Source organism: Palaemon carinicauda, chromosome 2 (genome assembly GCF_036898095.1).
Source record: "Palaemon carinicauda isolate YSFRI2023 chromosome 2, ASM3689809v2, whole genome shotgun sequence".
Classification (NCBI taxonomy): domain Eukaryota; kingdom Metazoa; phylum Arthropoda; class Malacostraca; order Decapoda; family Palaemonidae; genus Palaemon; species Palaemon carinicauda.
Window position 1 is genome coordinate 134,203,936 of NC_090726.1, and position 27,737 is coordinate 134,231,672.

The 27,737-nt window shown below is 43.1% G+C and overlaps 1 protein-coding gene across 1 annotated transcript in view; it reads left to right on the forward strand.

The window, feature by feature from the left end:
• LOC137627228 (general transcription factor 3C polypeptide 4-like) overlaps nt 1-27,737 on the forward strand; it is a 386,672-nt gene that overhangs the window by 49,626 nt on the left and 309,309 nt on the right. The window contains exon 2 of the mRNA XM_068358312.1: nt 26,069-26,282. Coding sequence (XP_068214413.1) covers nt 26,069-26,282 — 214 coding nt within the window. The remainder of the gene's footprint in view (nt 1-26,068; nt 26,283-27,737) is intronic.

The window sequence follows — 27,737 nt, forward strand, 5'->3', positions numbered from 1 at the left end:
GGTCATTTAAGAAAGAAGGGTGGGTCCATCAGGATGATATGGCTATCTCACCCAAAAATAGATTTTTCACTTTGCTCAAAATCGGTTTTTTGGGCTCGGCCATGTTGTCCTGATGGAAGCTTACCAGAGAATTAACTTGAAAGTACTAAATCTGTCGGTTTGTATAAGTGCCTTTACTTTGAGTGAGTTCCTTATATGGTCTCCTAGACCCGTATATATGACTTTACCGTTATTTGTCATATCCACCAAGCTTGGAACTAGCTTAGGGCTTCCTGCCCCCTGTAGGGAAAATGTCAATTTCGACTATAAGGATTCAAAGTTTGTATCTCCATAAGGACGCAAGGGAAACTTTCTAGAGAATACCTATTCGTACTTTGGACATCGGTACCATCAAGGTTTCTATTTAAGGAAATAGAAAAACTCTGGACTCGTTTATTGATATACTGAGGGATAAAAGAAGACGCAGATACATTTTTTTCTCTTCATTTTCATAAGCAAAATAAATTAACAATGTATCATGAGTAGGAATCTAACCTTGCACATATAAACGTCATTGTTATATATATTTCTGACCTGTAAGGGAAGAATATACATATATGAATTCATTTTTTAATAATGCCTCTCAATGAATGTGAAGCTAAACTTGTCTAGTTTCACTCAGATGTTGGATATGCTTCACACTGCGTACAAATGTTCACACGACACTGGTGTTATTGGTTAGAATCTGCACCTGTATAGAACAGTCTCTTAATCACCGTAGTGATTTTCACTAGAAGGTATTAACACCAGAAGGTGTTAACACCTATTCACCCGATACACTGTTGAGTCCCTAAACAGTCCACTGTTCATCGCAGCCCTAGACGACAGGTTTTATGACACTATCTGCCGCCACCACAAAGTGTTTTATCTTGTGCACTTGCTTCGCATAATGCTTATAGAAGACTCTGGATGATTTCCAAACCGTATATGAACGCAGCCTCTCAAAGTCCATGTGTTGAAAGAAATTCAACGAAGAAGCAACTTTTCTTGGATCGTGACCTGTGGGCGTGCTGTCAGGATCCGCTCTGCGAATAAAGTAGGTGAGTTTCGCTCTCAGTTGTCTTAGAGATAAGTTTGATCCTGAGGTTTCGCCTTGGAAGGGCTGTCCCTCCTTGAAGTCTGAAGTTCTTCGAAGATAGACCTTTAGACACTCTACTGGGCATAGAGAGATATCTTCCTTCAGAGGGCAGATTCTCCAAGGACCCCACCTTTTGGTGGGCAGCTCATTTTTAGCGAGAAAAGCAGGATCAGGGAAGAGATTCAGTTCTCCTGTTTCCAGGGACTGGATTTGGCCTTCATTCTGGATAAGGCCACTATTTCACTAACTCTAGCCACTGAGGCTATAACAAACAGAAATATCACTTTCTGTGTTAGATCCTTTGGGGTGCAATCCTCATTATTCAGATTCGAAGCATAGTGCAAGACTTTGTCCAATGACCATGAAATGGGCTTTGGAGGGGTTGCTGGCTAGAGTCTAGTGCATGCTTTTGGTATCTTATTGAAGATCTCACCTGAAAGGTCCACCTGAAAGGCGTACTGAAGAGGTCTAGTCAAAGCCGACTTACACGCAGTTATTGTGGTGGAAGCAAGGCCTTGTTCGTGTAGGTGGATGAAGAATGAAAGACAGAAGTCTATAGCTATTTTTGTCAGTTTCCTTGCTTTCACAAAGGAAACCCACTTCTTCCAAGACGATTCATATTGTCTCCTTGTTGAACTTGACTTCTTGTATTCTTCAATGAAGTGGATTTTGTCCTTTGAGATCCCAAACCTTTTCTTGGCTGCTAGGGCGAGAAAATCATGAGATGCAGGTTGTTGGTTCTCAAGGATGAAGTGTAAACAGTCGACTTCTGAACCAGTTGGGATAAAATTGGGTTCGGCAGAAGAATCAGCTTCAGTTTCAGTTCTAGAACTAGAGGGAACCAATTGCTTCTGGCCCATTTGGGGGCCACTACTGGAGCTGTTCCTCTGAAGGATCTTAGCTTGTCGAGGACTTTTTAGCAGGAGATTGGTTGGTGGGAACAGGTACATCCGATTCCCTCTGTTCCAGTCGAGAAACATGGCGTCTATCGCTTCTGCTTGAGGGTCCTCGTAAGGGGCTCCATAACGAGGTAGTTTCTTGTTGTCGCTAGTTGCGAAGAGGTCGATTTGCAGTTCTAGGACTTTTTCCGAGATGAAGAAGAATGAGTCTGCGTCTAGGGACCATTCTGTCTCTATCAGCTTTCGCCTGGATAGAGCATCCGCCGTCGCATTGCGGAACCCTTGAAGGTGAACTGCTGATAAGTGCCATCTTCTCTTCCTTGCCAGGTAGAAGATGGCTAACATCACGTGATTGATGTGAGGTGATCTCGAGCCTTGTCGATTTAGACGTTTTACTATCACTTCGTTGTCCAAGACCAGTCTGATGTGGACTGCTCTGCGAGGGGATAGTTTTTTCAACATTAGGAAAACTGCCATAGCCTCCAAGATGTTGATGTGAAAGGTTTTGAACTGGTGCGACCAATTTCCCTGCACTTTTTTTATCTTGCGAATGGCCTCCCCATCCTTCTAGGGAGGCGTCCTTGTGTATCACCACTGATGGTTGAGGTGGTTGCAAGGGAATTGTCCGTGACAGGCTCTTGGCTGTTGACCACGGCTTTATTAGCCTGCGCAATCGGGTCGGTGTCAACCTTAGTTGATCTCTTCGAGCGTATGATATGTATCTTCTCCAGACTCCTGACGCATCCTTTAGTCGTGCTTTTAGCACCGGGTCTGTCTCTGCTGCAAACTGGAGAGAGCCCAATACTCTTTCCTGTTGGCATCTTTAAATCCTCGTGTTGGATTAGTCTCTTGACAGATCCCGCTATCTCTCTCCTCTTCTTTAGTGGAATGGAGAGACGGTGTGACTGTAAGTTCCAATGGGTTCCTAACCATTGAAACTTCTGAGATGGCAAAAGGTGAGACTTCTTGCGGTTGATCTTGAAGCCTAGGTGCTCCAGGAACTGGATCACCTTTCCGGCCGCTTGCAGACAAGTCGTCTTGGATGCTGCCCACACCAGTCAATCGTCCAGGTATGCTACTACCTGAATTCCTTCGAAGCATAGTTGTTGGACAATTGTAACGGGTATCATTGTGAATATCCTTGGAGCTATGTTTAGCCCAAAGGCCACTGCTGTGAAGACATATTTTGTCTTCTGTATCCTGAATCCCAGGTAAGAGGAGAGGGGGCGACTGACTGGTAGGTGCTAGTAAGCATCTGCCAGGTCTATTGAGACTGTGTGCACCCCTTTTGGTAGAAGGGTCCTTATGTGTTGCAAGGTAAGCATCCGGAACTTGTTGTTCTCGATGAACTTGAGTGGAGACAAGTCTAGAATGACTGAGTTTGTCTAAGTCTTTCTTGGGAACACAGAACAGCCTTCCCTGGAATCTGATGGACTCCACTTTCCTTATTACCTTCTTGTTCAAGAGTTCTGAGGTATATTCTTCCAACAAGGGGGTGGAGTGTTGGAAGAATTTTGGGAAAGTGGGTGGAATTTTGTTCCATTTCCAACCGAGTCCATTCGTGATTAGGCTGTGGGCCCAAGGATCGAAGGTTCAACGATCCCGGAAGTGGAAGAGTCTGCCTCCTACCTGGAATCTCTCATTGCTTAGAGGTTCCTGAGGACTTGCTTCCGTGACCGCGTCCTCCTCTACCCCTTGAGGGGTTTCTTGAGGAGCCTCTTTTTGGGCCTCTACCTTTGTAGGGCCGAAAGGTAGTCGTGTGCCTCTCAAAACATGGGTTGAAAACAGGTGATTGGGCCACCAGCTGCTGAGGGACCATCTGAAAGGTGGTTTGCGGCTGGGTTACCATTTTAGGCATTGTGGCGATGGTCACGATTGGAAGTTGTGCAGGTCTACGTGGTCTCTTTGCCTTTTTGTTCTTAGGCTGGGGACCACTGCCTGAGGATAATTTCCTTTTGAAGACATGCCCCACTTTGGAGAAGGTTCCTATTCTCCTTGGCGGCTTTGGCAATGACTTCTTGAACCACATCTTGTGGGAAAAGGTCTTTGCCCCAGATGCATGATGAGATCAGCTTCCTGGGTTCGTGTTTTACTGTTGCTGCGGCAAACACATGTTCTCTACAGGTCCTCCTTGACCTGATGAAGGCATATAGGTCCTTCATAAGGATACCCATGTGGGACTTGGCTAAGGCCATATACATGTCTGGGGCGTTGGTTAGACCTGCACACATTTCCAGGCAGTTCTGATGAGACAAGGAAGCGGCAAGTCTTTCTTTCATCTCCTGTTCCCTTCTCAAAAGATGGCCTGGCAACTTTGGAAGGTTCTCATTGAACTGCTGGCCTACTATCTCCGGATCCAACCTAGAGACAGAGAAGGTTAGATGTACTTCTTTCCACTTCTCCTTGCAGGTAGGCATGGCTAGAGATTATGGTTTACATTCCTCTAGAACCGGGCAAGGTTTGACCTCTTTGACTGCTTTTATGATACAGTCAAGGGCTTTCACCGAAAAGGTGAAAGCTCTGGAGGAAGGAGCAATGAAGGTTGGGTGCCTTTTGCTCAATGCTGAGACCTTGGAGTTGGTATATCCGGCTCCTTTCAGGGTCTTGGTTAGGATGGCTTGTGCCTTGTCATGTTCAAAGACATTGACTTCCTTGGGTACTGTCTCCTCGCGGGATGCAGGTTCATCTCGCAGTCTCACACAGCAATCTGGGTATGCTGAAAAGCTGGGCCAGAATTGAAGATCTTCAAGGGGTTTGGCCCCTAACTTCTCGGAGATGTAAAGCTTCCCATTCATCATGGGCATGTGCTCCGTATACCTCCAGGGGTTGGTTTCGGAGCAGTGAGGGAGGTCAGATAATCTAAGGGGCTTAGTAAAGCCCCTGGAAGTGCCAGAGCATTTTCCTTCCTTTACTTCTCTCTTCATCTCTTTGAGATCTTGCTTTATCTCCTCTTGTTCCTTCCGGAACACTGCCAACATCTGCTGGATCGACTCTAGGAGTGCTTCGCTCCTGCCGACCTGTGTAGCTGGTTGCGGAGTGGGGCTGAAGAGGTTGACGGCATAGGTTGATATGCCGTCATAGTGAACTGAGGGTCCTCAGTCACCGTCGAAACGGATCCTTCTTCCTCCGTGGGTGGTTGAACCATTTCTTCTTCAGGGCCTTCTTGCAGCAGGTCCTGTTCGGTGTCAGTGGACACCTCCGACATCCGCTCTTGGTGGATGTCCATGCCTTGCAGTGCCTTGTTGATGTCCGCGTCCACTGTCAGTTGGATGAAGGGTGGCTAGACCTGTACCTGGGCACAACCACACTGGATTGAGCCTTAGGGAACAGAAGGTACCTTAGAGATTCATTAGGTAGGTAAGGTCCCGGAGAGTTCTTCTGGAACCCTCCTACCCACCTTCGAAGGTATTTCCCTTGCTGTATCCCTTGACTGAGTGGTGTTAGGGATATCTTCTCCAAAGCCGTCAGTCAGCAAAGTCGAGCAGTTGGAGGAACCCTACGGGTCCCAGTACCTCAGGGATCCAGATACGATGCAGCAGGGGGCATGAGACCTGCATATCGTATGCCCACAAAAGTCCTTACTCTTGTGGTTGCAGAACACAACTGCGCACTTTACCGTTGGCTCCTCCTGTAAGGGGAAAAAAGGGTGAAATGAGTATTCAGTTGTTTATATCATTGATATAAATGCATACTTTTAAATAATAATACTTACTATTATATTTGATAGCTTAGGATAGTAAGCTAGAAAGGAAAAAGGAAAGACATACCTGTGTTTCCTCTCCCAGGCAATCGCTGAGACCTCCGTCAATATTAATATTTAGATTCCTTATAAGGGAAAATACAGGGTGGAATAGCTCCCGTACGTAGAGCCGGAGTTAGTAAATATTTATACTAACTTCTCCACCTGTAGAATATTAATACTGAACGGTGTTTCATAAGTGTCCTGATAATCAAAGGATTCATCAGGGTGTTGAGCGAATACTTCACCTCAGCATGTTATGCGGTCTCAACAATAGACTGTGATAGGATACACAGAGTATGTTAGAAATACTTGTACTATTGTATTGTTGTATACTGTAGTTTTACCAACTACTGTATTGTTATATAATGTAGTTTTGTCAACTACTGTATTGTTGTATACTGTAGTTTTACCCACTACTGTATTGTTGTATACTGTAGTATTACTAACTACTGTATTGTTTTATACTGTAGTTTTACCGGTATACTACCGGGGTTAGGCTAGTGCCATAACTGATAAAGAGAGAGAAAGAATGGAAAGGAGGGTTTCCTATTACTATGGTTTAGCACAATAAATGGAAGTGTAGGAGGCCTACTGCCGCCTACTGCCTCCTTGCCAGAATGGGAATTCTAATGGAAGGAGAGGAATGCATCTGATTCTAGCTTCCATCCGGCCACAACTTTTGCCACAGGCTGTACTGCCGGTTGCAAGGTTTGTGGATGGCAGGCCAAGAGAGGACTGAAGAATTCTCAACAGTATAATGGGTTTCCCACCCGCAGCCATCAGGGCCGGCTCAGTCTCACTTCTTCTGGAACCCTCCTACCCACCTTCGAAGGGTTTCCCTTGCTGTATCCCTTGACTGAGTGGTGTTAGGGATATCTTCTCCAAAGCCGTCAGTCAGCAAAGTCGAGCAGTTGGAGCAACCCTTCGGGTACCAGTACCTCAGGGATCCAGATACGATGCAGCAGGGGGCATGAGACCTGCTCATCGTATGCCCACAAAAGTCCTTACTCTTGTGGTTGCAGAACACAACTGCACACTATCTAAGTCAAGCCGGAGTTCACTACTCGGTGGTGATGACGAAAGATAGGGTTGCCGCTTGTGATGGAGGCAGCTCAGGGGGGAGAAAGGGTTTAGTCTCTTTTCTCTAAAAGAGAAAAATATCAAATTATACCCATAAATTCTATAATTAATAGGAAACTATACGATGAGGCTAAACAATGGGAATTACTTTACTAACGTATACAAAGCGGGTTAGGCTACCTAACTACGGTGGGGACCGCGGCCACGGTTGGTACCACTGGGGTCCCCGTCGTATACGAAAGTAACGTTACATATCGGAAGAGGAAATATTATAATGTATGCAAATCTTCACTAGTATAATTTGCCTAACTAGCTAGAAAGTTTTCTTTTATAGCTAAATACCGGGAGCGTCGCACTACTGACTAAATAAAATGCATTTGTGATGTGCAACAGCGGTCTCAAAATGGCCGCCTCCGGTGTCGGCTACGCTCCACTAAACACACTTAATTATACAAATTTAACTGTGAGAAGGGAGCCTTAAAATTATACACAGGAAAGATCAAATACTTAACTTTCCAGAGGATGAAGATGCTGGAGATTGCATGATAATATTCCAAACACAGTAACAAACACCGAGAGAAGCGTGGGAGCGCACTTAGCTTAAATGCTACAGTTTAAAGGAATGATGGACCGTAGTAGTATGTAGAGGAGGTCCACCGGGTACCTTGATATCGGCTCCCCTTTAGTTCGCCACTCTTCCCCCTCAAAGAGTTAAATCTATTCGGGGTGAAGATGATTGCTATGTGTCATATAAAAAAATACGTCCCCTGATATTATGCGATATCCTTAAAGATATATTAAGGATACTTGTGCCAGGCGTTAGAATTCTGGAGACCTATGGTTAATTCTCTGGGTGTATCACTGTAGCAAATATCCCTTACAAAGCTACCTAAAGGAACCTTCCATCAGGATGACATGGCTGAGCCCAAAAATTATGGTTTAACTACTACCCTAATAGGCTGAGGAGCTGGGATGGCCATTGTTCGAACACTCCAAACTAGAGTTTCAAGGTTAGCAGTGTATTTTTTGCTTCGTAAGTGCCCATCTATCTGGTGTAATTCACCTGGTCCAAAAGCTCACAGCCAGTCCCACGTAGCTGTGCTAACTCGGCCCCTTGATCACTTAGAAAGGACGCTGTAAACAGAGACTTTATCGTGCAAAGATAACCCTATTTGAATCAAGATTATAAGAATGTTGTGTATGACATTGATATGAAGCCAGCTTCATCCCCAAGCTATGTAATTTTCTAAAGATAAAGCGTCTAGCAATTATATAATTATTGATAGCTAACAGAGTATTAGCATAAGGAATCAATTTGTAATTATGCTTTGTGCGCATGTACAGTAAGTTTTCCAACAAAATATGGGAGAATAAATTTTGGGAAAATGAGTATATCCAACTTTCATGACAAAATTTCATGGAATTACGTCGTTCTGAGACTAAGCAACTTTTTTATGTGATTTGTCAATTAAACAAATTTCTTTGAGATTTTGCTACTATATAATACAGTGATGCCTCGCAACACAAAATTAATTGGTTCCGTAAGGTCTTTTGTGAAGTGATTTTTTCATGTAGCGAGTCAACTTTTACATGTTAATAGACTAATTCGTTCCAGACCCTAGAAAAACACCATATCAAATGATTATAAAAAGGATATTTGCCACTAAACAGTACTAAATATATAAAAAGTACTATATTTTCATCATTTAACAATAAATTAATAATAATATTCTGGAAAAGAAGTGTTTAATTAGAGCAAACAGTAAAAATAAAGTAACAAAAATGTGGAACCTTACCTTTAGAGTGAGGCGATGTCCGAGAGCGAAGTGTGGGGCAGTAAAGGACGAATGAAAACGGCGAAAAACGTTTACGTACAAGTGGCAGAAAATGTAAACACTTAACTTTACAAAACAAAAGATTTATAAATGACAGAAAACATCACCAATTAATTTTACGAAACGCATCCATAAATGGTAGGAAATATTAACACTTAACTTTATGATAAACTTGAAATAAAATCTTTTTTTTTTCCTTTTTCTATTTTTTTTTTTACTTTACATTTTCTATTTTCTAAATTTAATTACACTACGTATTTTCTTCATTACTGCCACTTTCGTTTCTTAGCTGGCGCTTGGTCTGCTTCTACCAAAGGCCTCTTACTAAAATATTCGTCCAAAGATGCTTGTTTCTACCTGCCTCTTAAAATTTTCATGAGCACACTTAACCGTATTTCTTGATTATTTCCATCTTCCTAGCCATGGAAAACATCATCCTCTTCTTTCCCTTGACATCAGCCACTTTCTTGATACCCATGGCTAATGATGTATCGTATCACACACGATAACAGTGCGTACTGTAAATTTGTTACAAAAGCAAAATCACAAACACTAAGTCAATGCGTATGATACCGTTGCTGGAACGAGAAGACTTAGGAACGCCGATGCGTAGATGCACGATGGGATACAGTACAGTAGATGACGACCAATAGGAGAGCAGGATCTCATGGTGGTAACAGTTAGGAGCAGACATGGTGTACTGTTTCTTATCACTTAGGTATCTCCATAAGGCTAACTACAGTGAACCCTCGCTACTTCGCGGTTCGACCATCGCAGATTCACCACTTCGCGGGTTTTTTCCATAACCCATATATATATATATATATATACATATCGCGGATTTTCCGGAAATTCCGAAAATACCGCGATATCTGAAGACCCCAAATACGATATTTCGTTACCTGTAATTCCATTAATACTGTAATTAGTAATATCTGCTCTTACTGATTGTTCATTGCATTACATATGACATATAATTAAGCACAGAAAGAAATAAAACACGAAAAGAGAATGTGATCATACGATAATTCAGTACTGTATACAGTACGTAGTAAAATTAAATCGAACATGAAACGCAAATCAGATGCAGTCATACCATATTAGAATGGTGTAAGGCTGCTGATGGCTACTAGTGTACTACAAATGTAATGGATGTGCTTCTTTTCCATGAATCTTTTGTATGTATACGTACAGTACGTAGTACTGCATCCAATAATATTCTTTGTTGCAAAAAATCACATTTCGAATAAGCGTACGAGAGAGAGAGAGAGAGAGAGAGAGAGAGAGAGAGAGAGAGAGAGACAGAGAGAGAGAGAGAGACAGAGAGAGAGATAGAGAGAGAGAGAGACACACACATCCTACAACAAAAGCGTAAAATAGCGTACGTAAAGCTGTATTATTATTATTGTTATTATTATTATCATTGTTGTTGTTGTTAATAAAATTATTTTTGTTATTATTATTATCATTATTATTATTATTATTATTATTATTATCATTATTTATTATTATTATTATTATTATAACTGTACAGTATACGCGGGGTATCTTGTACTTTGAATTGGTAACCTACGTATCATATAAGACGGGTTGTGATTGGTTCAAGCGCTGATAGATAACGAATCAGAACTCAAGTTTTGTTATCTAGCCTGTGATTGGTGTTTTGCCCGCATCTCCAACTTCCAGCCTCTGTTCGCGGCCACTTTCTCTTACGCCGTATCGCTGAGTAGACGTTGTTAAGTTTGTGAACTTTAATCTGTGCTGTGCGCGACTGTTTTAAGTTGAACTTTTTGTTGAACTTTCTGTTACTGTAAATCCTACTGTACAATGGCTCCCAAGCGTTCTGCTTCTACTAAGGCTGGTAGTGAGCCTAAACGCCACCGAAGGATGATGACGATTGCTGAGAAGGTGACGCTTCTCGATATGTTGAAAGACGGTAGAAGTTACGCGGCCGCAGCCCGCCATTTTGGAATCAATGAATCCACCGTTCGCTATATCAAGAAGGACGAGGCGAACATTAGAAAGACGGCTGCAATCACCTTTAGCAGATCAGCGAAGCGAGTCGTTACCACGCGTAATAAAACGATCTTACGCATGGAAGGTGCTTTAGCTGTGTGGATTGCCGACTGCCGGAAGAAGAACATAGCCTTGGATACGAACACCATCCGAACAAAGGCTTTGAGCTTGTATGAGAATTTTGCGGCAAAGGAACCTCAAGACGACGATGGCAACCATGCTGAAGAAGATGATGATGCAGATGAACCTCAACCAGGGACATCCACTGATTCCCAGCGTCAGAAGTAACGTTTTTCCGTCAGCAAAGGATGGTTCGCGAAGTTTCAGAAACGCTTCGCCCTGAAAAGCGTTTCCCTGCATGGCGAGGCTGCTTCGGCTGACACTGCCGCTGCTGAAACTTACGTGAACCAGACGTTCAAGAATATTATCGCCGAAGGTGGATACAAGCCGGAACAAGTCTTTAATATGGATGAGACCGGCTTGTTTTGGAAGAGAATGCCGTCGCGAACTTTCCTGTTCAAAGAAGAAGCCAAAGCCTCTGGCTTTAAAGCATTCAAGGATCGCGTTACCCTCGTGATGTGTGGCAATGCTGCTGGATTTTTGCTAAAGCCGGGGCTTATTTATAAGTCGAAAAATCCTCGCTCTTTGAAAAATAAAAACAAGAATCTCCTTCCCGTGTACTGGATGCATAATCCAAAAGCATGGATTACGAAGATGCTGACCTCCAACTGGTTCCACCAGTGTTTCATCCTGCAAGTCAGTGAATATCTCTTAGAGAAGGGCTTGCCATTCAAGATCCTTCTCCTTATGGATAACGCTGGTGGACACGCAACTGACCTGTCGCGTGAGGGCGTTCAGGTTGAGTTCCTGCCACCCAACACCACGTCATTAATTCAACCGATGGACCAGGGGGTTATCAGGGCGTTCAAGGCCCTCTACACGAAGAATACCTTGGCGGACCTCGTTGCGTGTGTGGATGCTGCCCAAGATGATGAGGATGAAGATTTTAACTTGAAGGCATACTGGCGGCAGTACACCATAGCCACGTGCCTGAAGAATATTCAGAAGGCACTGCAAGAGATGAAACCTGCAACCGTGAATGCGAGCTGGAAGAAGTTGTGGCCCCAGATTGTTTACGACGATGAGGGATTTACTCCGTCGGAAATCCAACACTCTGCAATACGCAAATCTGTGCAGTTGGCTGCCATAATTGGAGGTGACGGGTTTGGCGACATGACGACTGAAGACGTCGACGAGTTGTTGGACTGCCATTCCCAGCTGCTAACTGACGCAGACCTAGAAGACCTGACGAAATCGGCAAGCGAAGAAGAGAGTGAAACCCAGGAAGAGACCCAAGAAAATGTCGAAGAAACGGGCTTAACATTAGAACGGCTTGCCAAGTTCTGCAACCATATAAAGGAGGCGAAAGAAATGTTGCAAGAGTGGGACGAGGATATGGTTCGGTCTATGCAATTCTCCAACAAGGTCGATGACATCATGACTCCCTACAGGATGCTCTTAGAGCGGAAAAAGAAGCAGCGGCAGCAACTTCCGATCACAATGTTCTTCCAGCCTCGCAAAAAAGAGCCAGTTCCTCCTGCTAGTACGCCTTCGGAAGAAATTGAAGAAGTTGAAGAGTGTCCCAGGAAAAGACACCTCCGTCTGAAGAGACGTAAAATACTATCATTGGCTGCACAGTAGAAGACATCATCAGCTTCATCATCATCATTTATACTGTGCAGCAAATTCATCGCCATCATCATTCAAGTTTTTCTTGAACTTCTTTCGTGGTGAGTACAGTAACAATCTTTATTTTTACTTTAATATTCTAACATTTTAATATTTGTGCCTGTTTTATAGTTTAGTACTGTATGCATTAAGTTAAAGGGAAGGTTTTAAAAGTCTGAAGAGTATACATGTTGTAACTTATCATATTTTTTTTGTTTAAAATTTACATTTACCTACGTAAAACAATCTCTCTCTCTCTCTCTCTCTCTCTCTCTCTCTCTCTCTCTCTCTCTCTCTCTCTCTCTCTCTCTCTCTCTCTCTCTCTTGTAAATTGTTTTCCTGCTTTGCTACGTACAGTATGTACTGCATGATTTTATATAGATACGGTAAATAATATTTGTAATAACATATTTTGTAAATGCTTTTACTGTAAATATCATTATTTATCACTTTCATCATGCGCGTTAAATGCCTTCTTTGTTCTGAGCGTGGTTGTTTACTGAGCGTACTTTATGACGCCGTCGTTTCAGGCGGCGTCATAAAGAAAAACATTTCATTTGGAAGTCCTAAGAAAAATTAAGTAAAACATTGGTAATAACAAAATCAACATACTGTATAATCAATATAATCGATGCAAAAACTAACCTATACATATATGTGTACACTAAATGAGTTTGTTTCTTCATTATGATCAGAGATAAACGTAAACAAAACATTGGTTGCCATTTTTTATCGTGCTTTTTAGCGTGTTAGGGAAACGCATGATATAAAATCGCCTTTAATATTTGTGCCTGTTTTAGTTTAGGGTACTGTAGTACATGCATTAAGTGTTCTGTACATTAAAGGGTAGTTTGTTAACAGTACTACGTACAAGGGAAGGTTTTAACCCTGGATAGGTACGGTGGGTCGTTTGCGACCCCGAGCGTCAAAAAAAAACAGGTTTTTCTCACGTGACTCACCCCTGTGACTGAATTTGTGGGTGATCGACCTGCAGGAGGTGTCTCCCCTACACGCTCTAGTAGTGTCCAGATGTGCATTGCTGTAGCTGTACTCCTTCCCCGATTTCTGAGACGCGTCGGGGTCGTTCGCGTCCGAGTTTACCCTTCTGAGGTAGTTTGCATAATTATCAAAGTTATTACGTATTATGAAATTGTCGTAGAATGGTGCAACTTGTATAGGTTATCAGTTGTGGAAAGTCTTGGTGGATTGTTTGGCTACCATGTGCATGTTTTTTTTTTTAGTTAAAATGTCGTTCATCACCACGAGGACCATTTTACCGCGAGTGCCCCTTTTTCATTTTTTTTCATTTTTTTGCCAAGTCATTTTTCCGTAAGATATTGCCAAATAGTGTCGTAAAACTTTTGCTTGTTTAGTGTTGGAAAGTGTGTCTAGATGATCTGGCTACCCATGCATGACTTTGTTTTTGTCAGATACGACGTAGTTATTGGTATATTGGGTATTTAACTGCGGTTACCAATTTCTGTTTTTTTTTCAATATTTGTAAAAATTACTACGTAGTAAGGAATTGCCGTATATTATTCATTTTTTTTTCATGTTTATGTGTTAGAAAGTGTGCCTTGATGGTTGGGCTAACACGTGCATGTCTTTTTTTTTATCTGAGATGTCGTATATTAGAATGTCGGGCATTTTACCGCGAGTGTCCCTTTTTAATTTTTTTTAATTTTTTTGCCAAGTCATTTTTCCGTAAGATATTGCGAAAAAGTGTCGTAAAACTTTTGCTTTTTTAATGTTGGAAAGTGTGTCTAGATGATCTGGCTACCCATGCGTGATTTTGTTTTTGTCAGATACGACGTAGTTATTGGTATATTGGGTATTTAACTGCGGTTGCCAATTTCTGTTTTTTTTTTTCAATATTTGTAAAAATTTACTACGTAGTAAGGAATTGCCGTATATTATTGATTTTTTTTTCATGTTTATGTGTTAGAAAGTGTGCCTTGATGGTTGGGCTAACACGTGCATGTCTTTTTTTTTTATCTGAGATGCCGTATATTAGAATGTTGGGCATTTTTCCGCGAGTGCCCCTTTTTATTTGTTTTGCATTTTTTTGCTTAGTCATGTTACCGTAAGGAATTGGCAAGTAGTGTCGCAAAACTTATATTTTTATAGTGTTGGAAAGTGTTTCTAGATGATCTGGCTACCCATGCCTATTTTTTTTTTAGCCAGATATGGCGTATATATAAGTATGTGTTCGATTTTCCTGTGATTGCCATTTTTTCGTTTTTTCCCATTTCTTTCAAAATTACTACGTACTAAGGAACTATCACAGAGTAATATTTCATTTATATGTTTATTTGTCGGAAAATATGCCTTGATGGTTTGCCTAGCACGTGGCTGAAAATTTTTTTTTTCTGAAATGCCGTATATTAGAATGGCCATTTTTCCACGAGTGCCCCTTTTTATTTGTTTTGCATTTTTTTGCTTAGTCATGTTACCGTAAGGAATTGGCAAGTAGTGTCGCAAAACTTATATTTTTATAGTGTTGGAAAGTGTTTCTAGATGATCTGGCTACCCATGCCTATCTTTTTTTTAGCCAGATATGGCGTATATATAGGTATGTGTTCGATTTTCCGGTGATTGCCATTTTTTCGTTTTTTCCCAATTCTTTCAAAATTACTACGTACTAAGGAACTATCACAGAGTAATGATTCCTCTAGATGTTTATTTGTCGGAAAATTTTGTTTACTTTTTTTTTGATTGAATATCATCAAATTTTTTTAGCTAAAAACGGATTTTGAGCGAAGCGAAAAATCTATTTTTGGGTGAGATAGCCATGGCGTCCTGATGGAAGGTTCCTGTTTGGTAGCTTCCTTGGGTATAAGACTACTAAGATATTCCCAGAGAATTTAACCACAGGTTATCACAGAATTCTAACTTCTGGAGCGAGTATCTCAAAGGTTTCCCTTTAAGACATCGTAATACAACAGGGGACACGCATGTCTGGTCGTGCCACATAGCTATCTCCACCCCGAACAGAGTTAACGCTTCGGTGTGTAAGGGCTGAGAATAGCTGGGAGCCGTTCCACAGCTAATCTCACTCGTGGCTACTACTGATACTCGAGACGTAAACAAACGGACGCCATTGCTCTAATGACGTCACGAGCGTCTTTATCCTGGCGCCAGTTGCTGCCCATCACCATGATACAATTGTGTAGGGTGGGAACAAACTGACGAAGTAGTAGGGAGGGTCCATCAGGACGCCATGGCTATCTCACCCAAAAATAGATTTTTCGCTTCGCTCAAAATCCGTTTTTTGGGCTCAAGCCATGGCGTCCTGATGGAAGAGTACCAGAGAATCAATGTATCGTGGTAGATTTTCCCCCCAGAGTTAAGTGCCTAGGCATTGACAAATAGCAAAGTAATCTTAGATAAGAACCATAGGAACGAAGTATCCTGCCCCCCATTGGTAGGAAGTTCCCATGGGCTATGCCGACGTCAAAGTGGTATTGAAGGACTATTCATCTTGACAGAAGAGCTTTTTAATAGCTTAGAGATGAAGCAGAATGTTTGATATTTGTATAGGAACATTCTGAGTGGGTCAGTGGTGGTTGGGCACTGTGTGTAGGATTCATCTCCTGATTATCAGAAGTAAGTATTCGAGTAGGAACCTTACTGAGGCAAGATGAATATAATTTAAGGATAGATATCTTAAATTCTTCATGACCATAAGAAAGGAGGAATAAATAAAACTATGACAGTATATATTTCATAGTAAGTAGGAGCTGAAGGAGACGCATAAGTAATAAAATAGAAATTTTATTTCACAATGCAGAAATTAAATAATTTACAGCAAAAGTAAAGTTCATTTACAGTAATAATAATGTACATAGAAATAAAGGCTTGCTCTTGAATCTGAAAGGGAATTTCAGGATTAGTAGGTACTCGTTCTCGAGGAACGCAAGTCTTTAAATAACACATCATGCTCAAGGCATGCGGCACTTGTGTAACACTATGACATTTCACCTGGGATAAGAACAGTTATAAAAGCACTAAGTGTTTTTAGACATCACTATGAATCACTCGAGGGTCAACATAGGCACCCGAAGAGTTAGAGTCCCAAATAACTCACTGTTCTACGCAGAGTTAGGTGCAGGTTTCATAACACTACCTGCGGCTACCACAAAATGTTTGATTTCGTGCACTTGTTTCGCATAATGTTTAAAGAAAACTCGCGAGGACTTCCAGCCCGTAAAGTTTTTAAGGCTTTCAAAGTCCATGCTCTGAAAAAAGTTCAGAGAAGATGCCACTTTTCTAGGATCATGACCAGCGGGTGTACTGTTCGGATCCGCTCTGCGAATGAAGTAGGTGATTTTCGCTCTTAATTGTTTCAGTGACAGGTCGCTGCCCGATGTTTCTCCTTTGAAGAGTTGGCCTCCACCAAAGTTTGAAGTTCTGCGAAGATAGACCTTGAGGCTCTCTACTGGACATAGAGAGACATCCTCCTTCAGGGGGCATATTCTCCAAGGGCCCCATCTTTTGGTGGGTAATTCATTTTTGGCGAGAAACGTCGGATCAGGGGAGAGGGTCACTTCTCCTGAATCAGCAAACAGGATGTGTCCCTCTTCTCTTGATAATGCCACTATTTCGCTGACTCGAGCTCCCGAGGCGAGAGCAAATAAGAATATAACTTTCTGAGTCAGATCCTTGAGGGGGCATGAATCGTTGTCCAAGTTGGAGGCGAAATGGAGCACCTTGTCTAGTGACCAGGAGATCGGTTTCGGAGGGGGTGCTGGGCGGAGGCGAGCACATGCTTTCGGCAGTTTGTTAAAGATGTCGTTGGACAGATCAATTTGGAAGGCATATAGAATTGGTCTAGTCAAAGCCGATTTGCAGGTTGAAATCGTATTGGCTGCTAATCCTTGTCCATGAAGGTGAATGAAGAAGGACATACAGAAATCAATGGTGATTTCTTTAGGATTTTTTGCTTTAACAAAGGAGACCCATTTCCTCCAGGATGATTCATATTGCCGTCTCGTGGATTCGGTCTTGTATTCCTCTAGGAAGTCTAGACTTTTCTTCGAGATCCCAAACCTCTTCTTTGCGGCAAGGGAGAGAAAATCATGAGATGAAGGTCCTTGATTTTCGATGATGAAGCGAAGACAGTCGACTTCTGTACTTGTTGAGAGAGAACTGGGCCCGGGAGAGGGATCAGCTTGGGCTGCAGCTCCAGGACCAGGGGGTACCAGTTGCTCCGGGGCCACTTGGGAGCCACTAGGGCCGCTGTCCCTTTGAAGGTTCTCAGTTTGGAGAGGACTTTCAACAGAAGGTTGGTGGGAGGGAACAGGTATATCTTGGACCATCTGTTCCAGTCCAGTGACATGGCGTCCACCGCTTCTGCTTTGGGGTCCTCGTACGGGGCTACGTACAGAGGAAGTTGATTGTTGTCGCTCGTTGCAAAGAGATCTATCTGAAGTTCTGGGACTTGATGAGAGATGAAGGAGAATGATCTTGCGTCTAGAGACCATTCCGACTCTATCGGGTTTGTCCGAGATAGAGCATCCGCTGTCACGTTGCGGAATCCTTGTAGGTGAACTGCAGACAGGTGCCACTTCTTCTTCTCCGCCAGACGGAAGATTGGGAGAAGCACCTGATTTATCTGGGGCGATCTTGAGCCCTGGCGATTGAGACAACGAACTACCACCGAGTTGTCTAGGGTTAGACGGATGTGGATCGAGGGCGGCGGGGATAGCTTCTTCAGAGTAAGAAGGACCGCCATGGCCTCCAAGATGTTTATGTGGAACGTCTTGAATAGTGGAGACCAGGTCCCTTGAGCTTGTTTCAGGTGGGAGTGACCTCCCCAGCCCTCCAGTGAGGCATCCGTGTGGATGTTGAGTGATGGAGGAGGGTGTTGGAGAGGAATGGACCTTTTCAGGGCCATTGCTTCCGACCACGGCTTTAGGAGGCGTCGAAGTCTGTCTGGAAGCCGTCTCTTGAGGTCTCTTCGAGCGATGGATGCCGATCGTCTCCAGACTCCCGCGGCATCCTTTAGCTGTGCACGAAGCACTGGGTTTGTCACTGAGGCGAATTGTAGAGAGCCTAGAACTCGTTCCTGCTGTCGTCTTGAAATGCGTTTGGATTTCAGTAGTCGCTTGACAGACCCTGCTATTTCCTTCCTTTTCTTCTGGGGGATGGAAAGGCGGTGTGACTGAAGATTCCAGTGGATTCCCAGCCACTGAAACTTCTGAGCTGGAGAGAGGCGAGATTTCTTCTCGTTGATCTTGAATCCCAGGTGTTCTAGGTACTGGGTAACTTCGTCGCAAGACTTTGTACACTCTTCGGGCGATGGAGCCCAGACTAGCCAGTCGTCGAGGTAGGCCATCACCTGGACGTTTCTTAGGCGGAGCTGTTGTACTATGGCATCCGCCAGCTTTGTGAAGATCCGAGGGGCCACATTGAGGCCGAATGGCATGGCCCGGAAGGCGTAGCTTTTCCTTTGGAGTCGAAATCCTAGGTAGGAGGAAGCGTGATGGTTCATTGGAATGTGCCAATAGGCATCCGCCAGGTCTATAGAGACCGTGTAGGAACCTTGAGGCAGAAGGGTCCTTATTTGTTGAAGCGTCAGCATCTTGAATTTGTTGTTCTCTATGAACTTGTTGAGGGGGGATAAGTCCAGAATGACTCTGAGCTTGTCTGAGTCCTTCTTGGGAACGCAAAACAGTCTCCCTTGGAACCTGGTGGACTTTACCTTCCTTATCACCTTCTTGTTCAAGAGGTCTAGAACATATTCTTCCAGAATGGGGGTCGATTGTTGGAAGAACCGCTGGAAGATTGGGGGTGGATGCACCCAACTCCAGCCTAGACCGTTCTTGATGATGCTGTGTGCCCAAGGATCGAAGGTCCAACGATCCTGGAATTGGCGGAGTCTTCCTCCCACCGGAAGCACTTCATTGCTTCTGGTGTCCCGAGGACTTGTTGCCTCGGCCGCTAGCTCCCTTACCTCCTCTACCTCTGGAGGGACGACGAGAGGCGTCTCTGCTTGCACCCCTAGACGAGCCTCTACCTCTGGCATGAAAGGTAGTGGTTGGCTGTTCGAAGGCAGGGGTGAAGACCGGTGACTGTGACAACACCGGTTGGGGGACCAATTGAAAGGTCTGTTGTGGTTGGGCAACCACTTGGGAGGTAGCGGGTCCCGGAAACTGACGTCTTTGTTGACGTTGCTGGGGTTTCGGTTTCTGAGGTTTCCTCTTAGGCTGAGGTCCATCGTCCTGAGAGGTTTTCCTTTTTCTGGACATGCCCCACTTGTGGAGAAGGTTCCTATTCTCCGTGGCGGCTCTGTCCGTTATTTCCTTGACAAGGTCCGAAGGAAACAGGTGCTTTCCCCAGATGTTGGAGGAAATCAGCCTCCGGGGTTCGTGTTTCACGGTGGCACCGACAAACACGAATTCACGACAGGCTCTACGAGCCTTTATGAAATGGTACAAGTCCTTCATTACCGTCAGTAAGTGGGATTTGGCCAGTACCATGTAGTGATCTGGTACTGCTGTGTCACAGGCCATAACTTCAAGTTGGACTTGATGAGAAAGAGACGCTGCAAGCCTCTCCTTCGTGTCTTGTTCCCGGCGAAGGAGGTGATCATTGAGCTTAGGGAGGTCTTCATTAAACTGACGTCCGGCAACGTCAGGATCAAGCCTACCCACAACGAAAGTATGTTGGACATCTTTCCATTGTCTAGTGTCAGGGGGCGTTACGATGGAGAAGGGTCTGCACTCCTCCAGTGCAGGGCAGGGTTTCCCTTCTTCCGCCGCCTTAAGGCATGCAGCCAAGGCCTTTTCCAAAAATGGAAGAACCGCAGTGTCGGGAGCGACATAAGTAGGATGCTTCTTGCTCAAGGCAGGAAGCTTAGAGCAGGTAAAGCCCCTGCTCTTAAATGCGGAGGCTAACATAGCCTGGGCCTTAGCGAGATCGAACACTATCTCTTCCTTAGGTTCGGTCTCCTCCTTCGAGGCAGGTTCAGAACGAAGCCGGACGTAACAGTCCGGGTAGGCCTCGAAGCTTGGGAAGAATTCCACATCTTCCAACGGGACCGTGCCAATCTTGTCACTAACGAAGATCCTGCCGGTCGCAATAACCATATGCTCTGCATACCTCCACGGGTTGGCATGAGAGCAAGCTGGGAGATCCTTAACCGAAATCTTCTTCGGTTCTCTGGATCCAATCATTGACCTGATGGACTCCTGGTTCTCCTTCAGTCTGTCGTCCATGACAGCTCTAATCAGCCGGATCAGTTCTTGGGTAGACGAAGAGGGATCCGGGGTCGAGGAGGTAGACGGAATGGACACATCCGTCGGTGTAGGAGTAGGCGGAGGGATGGATGGGGGAGGAGCTCCAAGCTCCGACTCGGTGTATTCCACCTTGTCTTCTTCCTCTTCGGCTCCTTGAGCCATAAGCGTCTTCTCCGTGTCTTCCGAGACGTCAGAGATCTGTTCATCCTCTTCGGAATCTAGGCGACACTCGTGCATGGACTGAGCCATGACCACATCAGGTTCCACCGTAATTTGGACAGTTGGGATTGCTACCTTTGGAACCACTGAATCAGGGGAGGCCTTAGGGAACAGCAGGGACCTCAGTTCTTCAGTGGCCAGGTACGGTCCAGTGGCATTCCTCTGAAAACCACGCACCCACTTGCGCAGTTTCTCACGAGCCACGTCTCTAACCTCCGCTGAGGGAGGGTTATGGAAGGCCTCAACTAGGTAGGCCTGGCAGACCGTACAATCCAGTGGATTCCAGAACTTCCAATCCCCTCTCTTGTCTGAGCAAGGGGCGTGAGTCCTGCACGCCGTATGTCCGTAAAACTGGGAGCGTTTCACGGCACAGTATGCGAAATCGCATTTCATCTGCTCCTCCTGTGGAAGAAAGAGAAAATGAGTATGGGGGAGTCATAGGAATGGCTCTTAAATTAAGTTAATATTAATCATTAATTTTAACTTATAAGGTGTGATGCATAGAGAGTGAAACAGTAAAGGAGAACACGCTCCATGCATCTCGCCCGGCTGGTTACCAAAGGCTTGGTCCTGGGATAATCCAAATGACCGAGATCATTGGATACAGTTTCCTAGGATTCCCATTATATTGGAACTCCATGGAAAGCCAAGGACAAGGTTGGGATCGAATTCATTCGGTTCCCAAATAAGAGCCAGAAGGTCTCATTAAGGGTAACTGCTTCTGGCAACCAGCCGTGCTAAGATGCACATAGCATGCTGGAAATAGAAGAATGCAAAGAGACAGCATGATCACTAATAGAGCAGTACTAGGTACTGATCTTAGAAGCAAAGCAGCTTATCTATTTGCTAGGTAGGGCTATCTTAGTCTTATGATAGCTACAGAGAGGGGGTGCAAGTATTCTTGACGCCTCCGGGGTATCCGGCAAGCCGCCGGCACGCCGGAGCCCGCTCCAGCATAGATTCTGGCATTAGAACAGACAATTTTCAAAAGTCAGTTAGATACCAGGATGGCGGCCGCCGGCACAACGGCGGCACGCCGGCAGGGAGCGGCGGCTCCGGCAGCCGGAGGATGCCGGATTGGTGACTGGGGTAAGGATGGTACAGGTAGTATCGGGTTGCCGGCAGTATATGCCGGCACCCGGAGATCGACCGGCAAGCGGACGATTAGATAGGAGTAGGAGAGCCGCCGGTAGTAGCCGGCGGCAGCCGGCAGTCCCTCGGAACACGGGGGGCTGGCGGCAAGGGTAGGGAAGTCACCAAGAGGCAGGTATTGCCGGCATAAGAGGCGGCAAGAGACCGGCACCCAGATAGATAGAGAGACAGGGGGAGGGGGGGAGGATGCAGGAAGTACCTTCAGGGTTCCAGGCATCCCTCCCCCTCCCTGAGGGGGAGTACCCATGATAGAGACAGGCTCTATCATCCATATGCAGGGGTCACTAGGGACCGGGAGCAGGTAGCCCAAGGGAGGACTAGGGAACACCCAAGATGGGGGGGGGGGGGGGAGACTCCCTTATGCAGAGTTACACTAGGAACTAACCTTATAGGACACTATGAAGGTATATGTACCAGAGCGGACTGCACAAGGAAGCTCGGGTAGCCCTACTCATCCACCCTAAGGAGGAGTTGTAGGACAGGGGACAGATAAGTATAAACTAACCTAAGCATAGGCTAGGCTATACAAGAGATAGGTGGGGAGGGAGAAGAGAGGGGTCTTCCCAGGAAGGGTTTCTGTACCAGAGCGGCCACAAAGGGAAGGGAGGACACTCCCTAACCTAAGATTAGGCTGATCGGCTAAAACGGTGCAAGAGTACAGTTTCAGCAAGGAACAGAGAAACCTTCCTAACCCGACCTAGATCAGGGCTAAAAGTCCTGAACTAGGCAGGGAAGAAGACGTATCGCTATCGCAGGAAAGTCGCAGACTATCCTAGCCATAGAGGTAGGCTAGCCTAACCTCACTCTCAGACGCAATCCTAAAGGGGGTTCATTCCTTTAGGGAGGACTGAGAGGCGATATAATACTCTATTAGACAATGAATCCCTTTACTCAGAAAAGGGATCAAGGCTAATTAGAGGGAATGCCAAGGCAGGGGATGAAGGAAGCATATAGGGGTCCTAAGGTTAGGTTAGGCTAGTAAGAATCACTGACTAGCCTATCCCCTATATGGTCCCTGAAGGCGAAAACATTTGCATCACTAGTCAAAAGTATTGTATAATAATAATGCCACTATCTTCATAACTTAGTCTAGGATCACTGATAATTCATGCATGAACACTTGTATATAGGCTCCTGGCCTGGGGGCTATAGTAGCCGACTGGTATGAGGTCAATCGATGACCGATAAAAAGCGTCTAAACACGAAATAAAAGTTCCTAGCTATGAAGACTAAATAAACTAATGTATTCAATTAGTATATAAGGCCGGAAGCGTTGTTGTGGCTAACTAAATAAGACATGCAAAACAACAACGACGCCATAAAATGGCGGGTCCGGTAGAGGCACAGCTCTGCCACAAAACATCAATTATTTCGCAAAATAATATTTACTTAACGGCCAGAGCTTAATTAAACAATACTGGAACCTTGTACTCAACTTTCCAGAAGAAGGCGAGGCTGAAGGTAACGACATAGCGAAGATGCAAAACGATAAAGTTCACACAAGGGAAAATCCGTCTCAGTAGGGCAGCTACTAAACAAAGGATAAAGACGCTCGTGACGTCATTAGAGCAATGGCGTCCGTTTGTTTACGTCTCGAGTATCAGTAGTAGCCACGAGTGAGATTAGCTGTGGAACGGCTCCCAGCTATTCTCAGCCCTTACACACCGAAGCGTTAACTCTGTTCGGGGTGGAGATAGCTATGTGGCACGACCAGACATGCGTGTCCCCTGTTGTATTACGATGTCTTAAAGGGAAACCTTTGAGATACTCGCTCCAGAAGTTAGAATTCTGTGATAACCTGTGGTTAAATTCTCTGGGAATATCTTAGTAGTCTTATACCCAAGGAAGCTACCAAACAGGAACCTTCCATCAGGACGCCATGGCTTGAGCCCAAAAATATTGTTTTACATTTTTTTTTCGATTTTATTTCCCTTCAAAAAAAATTTTTTGGGTCAGAATTTTAATTTTATAGTCGTAAAATAATCGACAATTATCCAGCAACCCACCATACAATTTTTATGCATATCCAATAATAATTAGATTAGTAAATAACACCTTGAAATTGACATACCCTTCCTACATTTCAAGTGGCAGATTAGGGAGTCTGAGTCAGTGTGGTTGGCGGCCATTTTGTGGACATATCCGAAGCGTAAGCTGCCCTATCTATATATATTCTTGTTCCCTATAGAATTTGTGATATTTTGGTATATTTTTACCTGCATAAATATCATATTATATATTAAATATATGTATTTTTTTACGAAATTTCCAAGTACTCAAAAAATTACCTTTAGATATGGCCCCTGATATAAATGTAATTTACAAAATAATGAAGATTTTTTTACATATTTCTATTTTAGGATAACATATGTTTATTCCCTAAAAAAAATAGCCACTTCCTATTTCATTTGGGTACCCAAAAAAATTCATGAAATTTGGACAATTTTTTTTGGCCAAAAAAAGTTACCCTTTTTTTCTCATTTCAGATCTTCACCTCCATGGGTCTGACTTCATCCAAAATACATCAAGATGTGTCCTAAACATTCAAGAATCAATTCCTAAAAGGATTTGTGTATATATGTATAAACCTTTTTTTTATGAATTTTTATGTCAGGTCTTTTTTTTTTCTACTTAATTTTTTAAAATATTTATAATAAATAGTTTTTCTGCAGATGAGTAGTATTTATCTTTACAGTTGTTTTAAGCATTCATTGAAGTTTTTTTTGGCAAAAGAAAAAAGGAGGTTACTGCAAAAACTGATTTTTCAAGAATTTTTTTTGGCGTCGGGGTCGTTAGCGTCCGAGTATACCCTTAAAGGGGTGTCCGAGGACCGTACCTATCCAGGGTTAAAAGTCTGAATATACATGTTAAATAAATACGTAAATATGGTGTCACTACTTCGCGGATTTTCACCTATCCGCGCCGGGTCTGGAACCTATCTACCGCGATAAACGAGGGTTCACTGTAATATCTTTTCAATAATATTCTAAGCGAGAAACACAAAGCTAAAACATGACTCAGGGCATGAATAGCAGAGCTCGACACAACACGTCCACACTCTAGCACTGTTTCAAACACGCCACCTCGCAATTAAAGTCTAATGGCTACCGCCAGCTGCCGCTGAAAGATAATCCACATAAATAACGTAAGGTTTGTTAGTATGGGAATAAACAAAGATTATATAAAATAGAAAACTTTTATAGAAAAAACCAAATTGTGATATAAGATTAGCATCTTCTTCAGCCATTACATCCATTTCTTGCTCTGTATTCAAATACTAATCTCTACCTCCCAAGAAACCCTGCAGTCCTAGAAGACAATGGAGTAATAGTCCGATGTGAATTATTCCTGAAACATTACTCCCATCTTTCTACTTACACTTAACATCTCTAGAACACACTATCTTAGCCACCACTCTGATATATACTCTGTCATTTGTTTAGTTGAAAAACTGAAATAAGAAGTAATTTGTATTCATGTACTTTACCATGAAAATAGTTGTAGATTTGGCAAGTTTAACCCAATAGAGAAAATAAAACATCTAAATGATAATTATGACAATGATGATAATGAATTTGTATATTTTATTGGCAGCAAATTTGCAATATAACCTTTGCTGCTTAAAATTTTTAGCCCAGAAACACATCAAAATCCATAACCTGATAAAGTTTTTATACATGCAGTGTACATAATTGTTTCTGTTATTAAAAGTATGTTTTTATATGAATAGTATTCATTCATATATATTGTATATTTAATTGGCATAAAATGTGTAATTTAACCTCTGTTGGTTAGAGTTTTAGACCAGAAAAATATCAAATTCCAAAATCTGATAATTATTTTATACATACTGTGTACATAATTTTTTGTGTTGTTAATGGTCTGTTTTTATTTGAATAGTATTTATTCATATATATTATGTACACTGATTATTCCCATTTTGTCTTACTGGAAGAAAATGTGCAAACTAATCATTTGTATGTTTTACCTCATACTTTATTGTTTTTCAGTATTTCTACAATAATTTTTTATTTTAACAGAGATAATTGTGAAGCACATTTTAGAGGATATGGATCGCAAAACAGCACACTCATTGATGCTGGATGGATACATTACTCCAGGTGAACGTGCGTGGAACGAACTTGATCCACGTATGATACGTAACACTTCTCCAGCAATGCCTGGTGGAGATCCTAGCCACAGAGGTTACTGGAAAGGATCTTGGTCACCATATGGTATAGGAGTAAATGGGAGGTAAGGAATGCATTATTTTATGTGCCAGCTCTCTATTTACTTTCATGACCTTCTACCACTCATTCGCCTAGGAGACCAATGATTTAGGATTTTCCTATGTCATAAATTTGATTGTGAAAATGAAAGTTTTAGACGGAAATATTAACTTTTTTATACAAACCCATTACCTTTGCATAGCCTAATTGCACATTATGTGCACATCCCAAAATCATCTACCTAAAGAAGAAACTCTGGAGATTCAGGTTAATTGGCACTTGTGTGTATGTTCTCAGAGGGCTGTGGTAGTTAATTTAACAATTCTATGTGAAAGACAAACCACTTGCAGCAGAGTACAGTATTGGCCTTAGTAGACAGGCATGCCTTGTAAGGGAAAATCATTATTATTTTATATTAGAATATATGTGTTGTGCTATAAACCCCATTTCTGGGTCGACCTGTGACGGCCGGTGAAAAGTCCTTCTATCTACCTTTTCTGATATAAATCTTCCAAATATACCAGAGAAAAATAAAAGCATGGAATGCAGAGGTTACTACCCTCGCGCAAGCACCTCGTGAGTGTCGTGTCTACATCGGGGGCGTGTGAAAACCACTATTCACAGGCTGTCTTCCAATTAGATAACTCCTTCATCAAAGGGAAGGGCCGTAACAAAGACCCCAGAAACCACACTTGCACCACGCCATCGCTACCCACACGAACACCCTCCAGGTCATCCTTCTGTTTTGGACTTGCCTGCAAAGTTGAGATTTTTTTGCCCAGTGTTTTTCGAAGTGTTTGTCGTTAATTCAACATGACTGACCTTGCTACTTCACCTTTACCAATGTTAAGTACCATAGTTTGTTTTGACAGCTTATTGCAGTATCGGGCATTTGTTCTGTTTCCAGTATTGTGGTTTTTAATTTTGGAAGCGATTGGCCTGCCTCGGTATCAGCAGCCATTTTGGGTTGTGTTCGTTTCGGTAAATTTTCAAGTTATTATTGCCCATCTGGTACTCTGTCATCTAGGTTATATCACTTACGTTTTATGACCAATTTTATTATCATTATTTATTATTAGTTTTTACTATGGTATTTATTTGCTAGCAAGTCCAATTTGGACCTACGAAGAATAGCGATTTAGTCTTTGTTTAGTTTTGTACTCGCCTCAGGATGCGCGATTTAGACTAAATCTTTGTTTATTTGTTACGTTGTCGTTATTCTTCGTTCTTGGTTATAACAATTACTAAGAAAAAAGCAATCAATTTTATTATTTTTCTTATCATATTATTGTGTGATGTTGGTTTTTTATTATGTAACCTTGAGAGCGAGAGCATAGAGTGCTCGTTTCCTGTTCTACAGATACGAGTTACCCCTTCTCTCGTTTTCTTTATTAGCTCGAGTAAGAGAGGTGGATTTCCCGTTTTCCGTTTTTTTACGATCACGAGTTATTCATGCCTCCTCTTATTATCCGAGTTGATG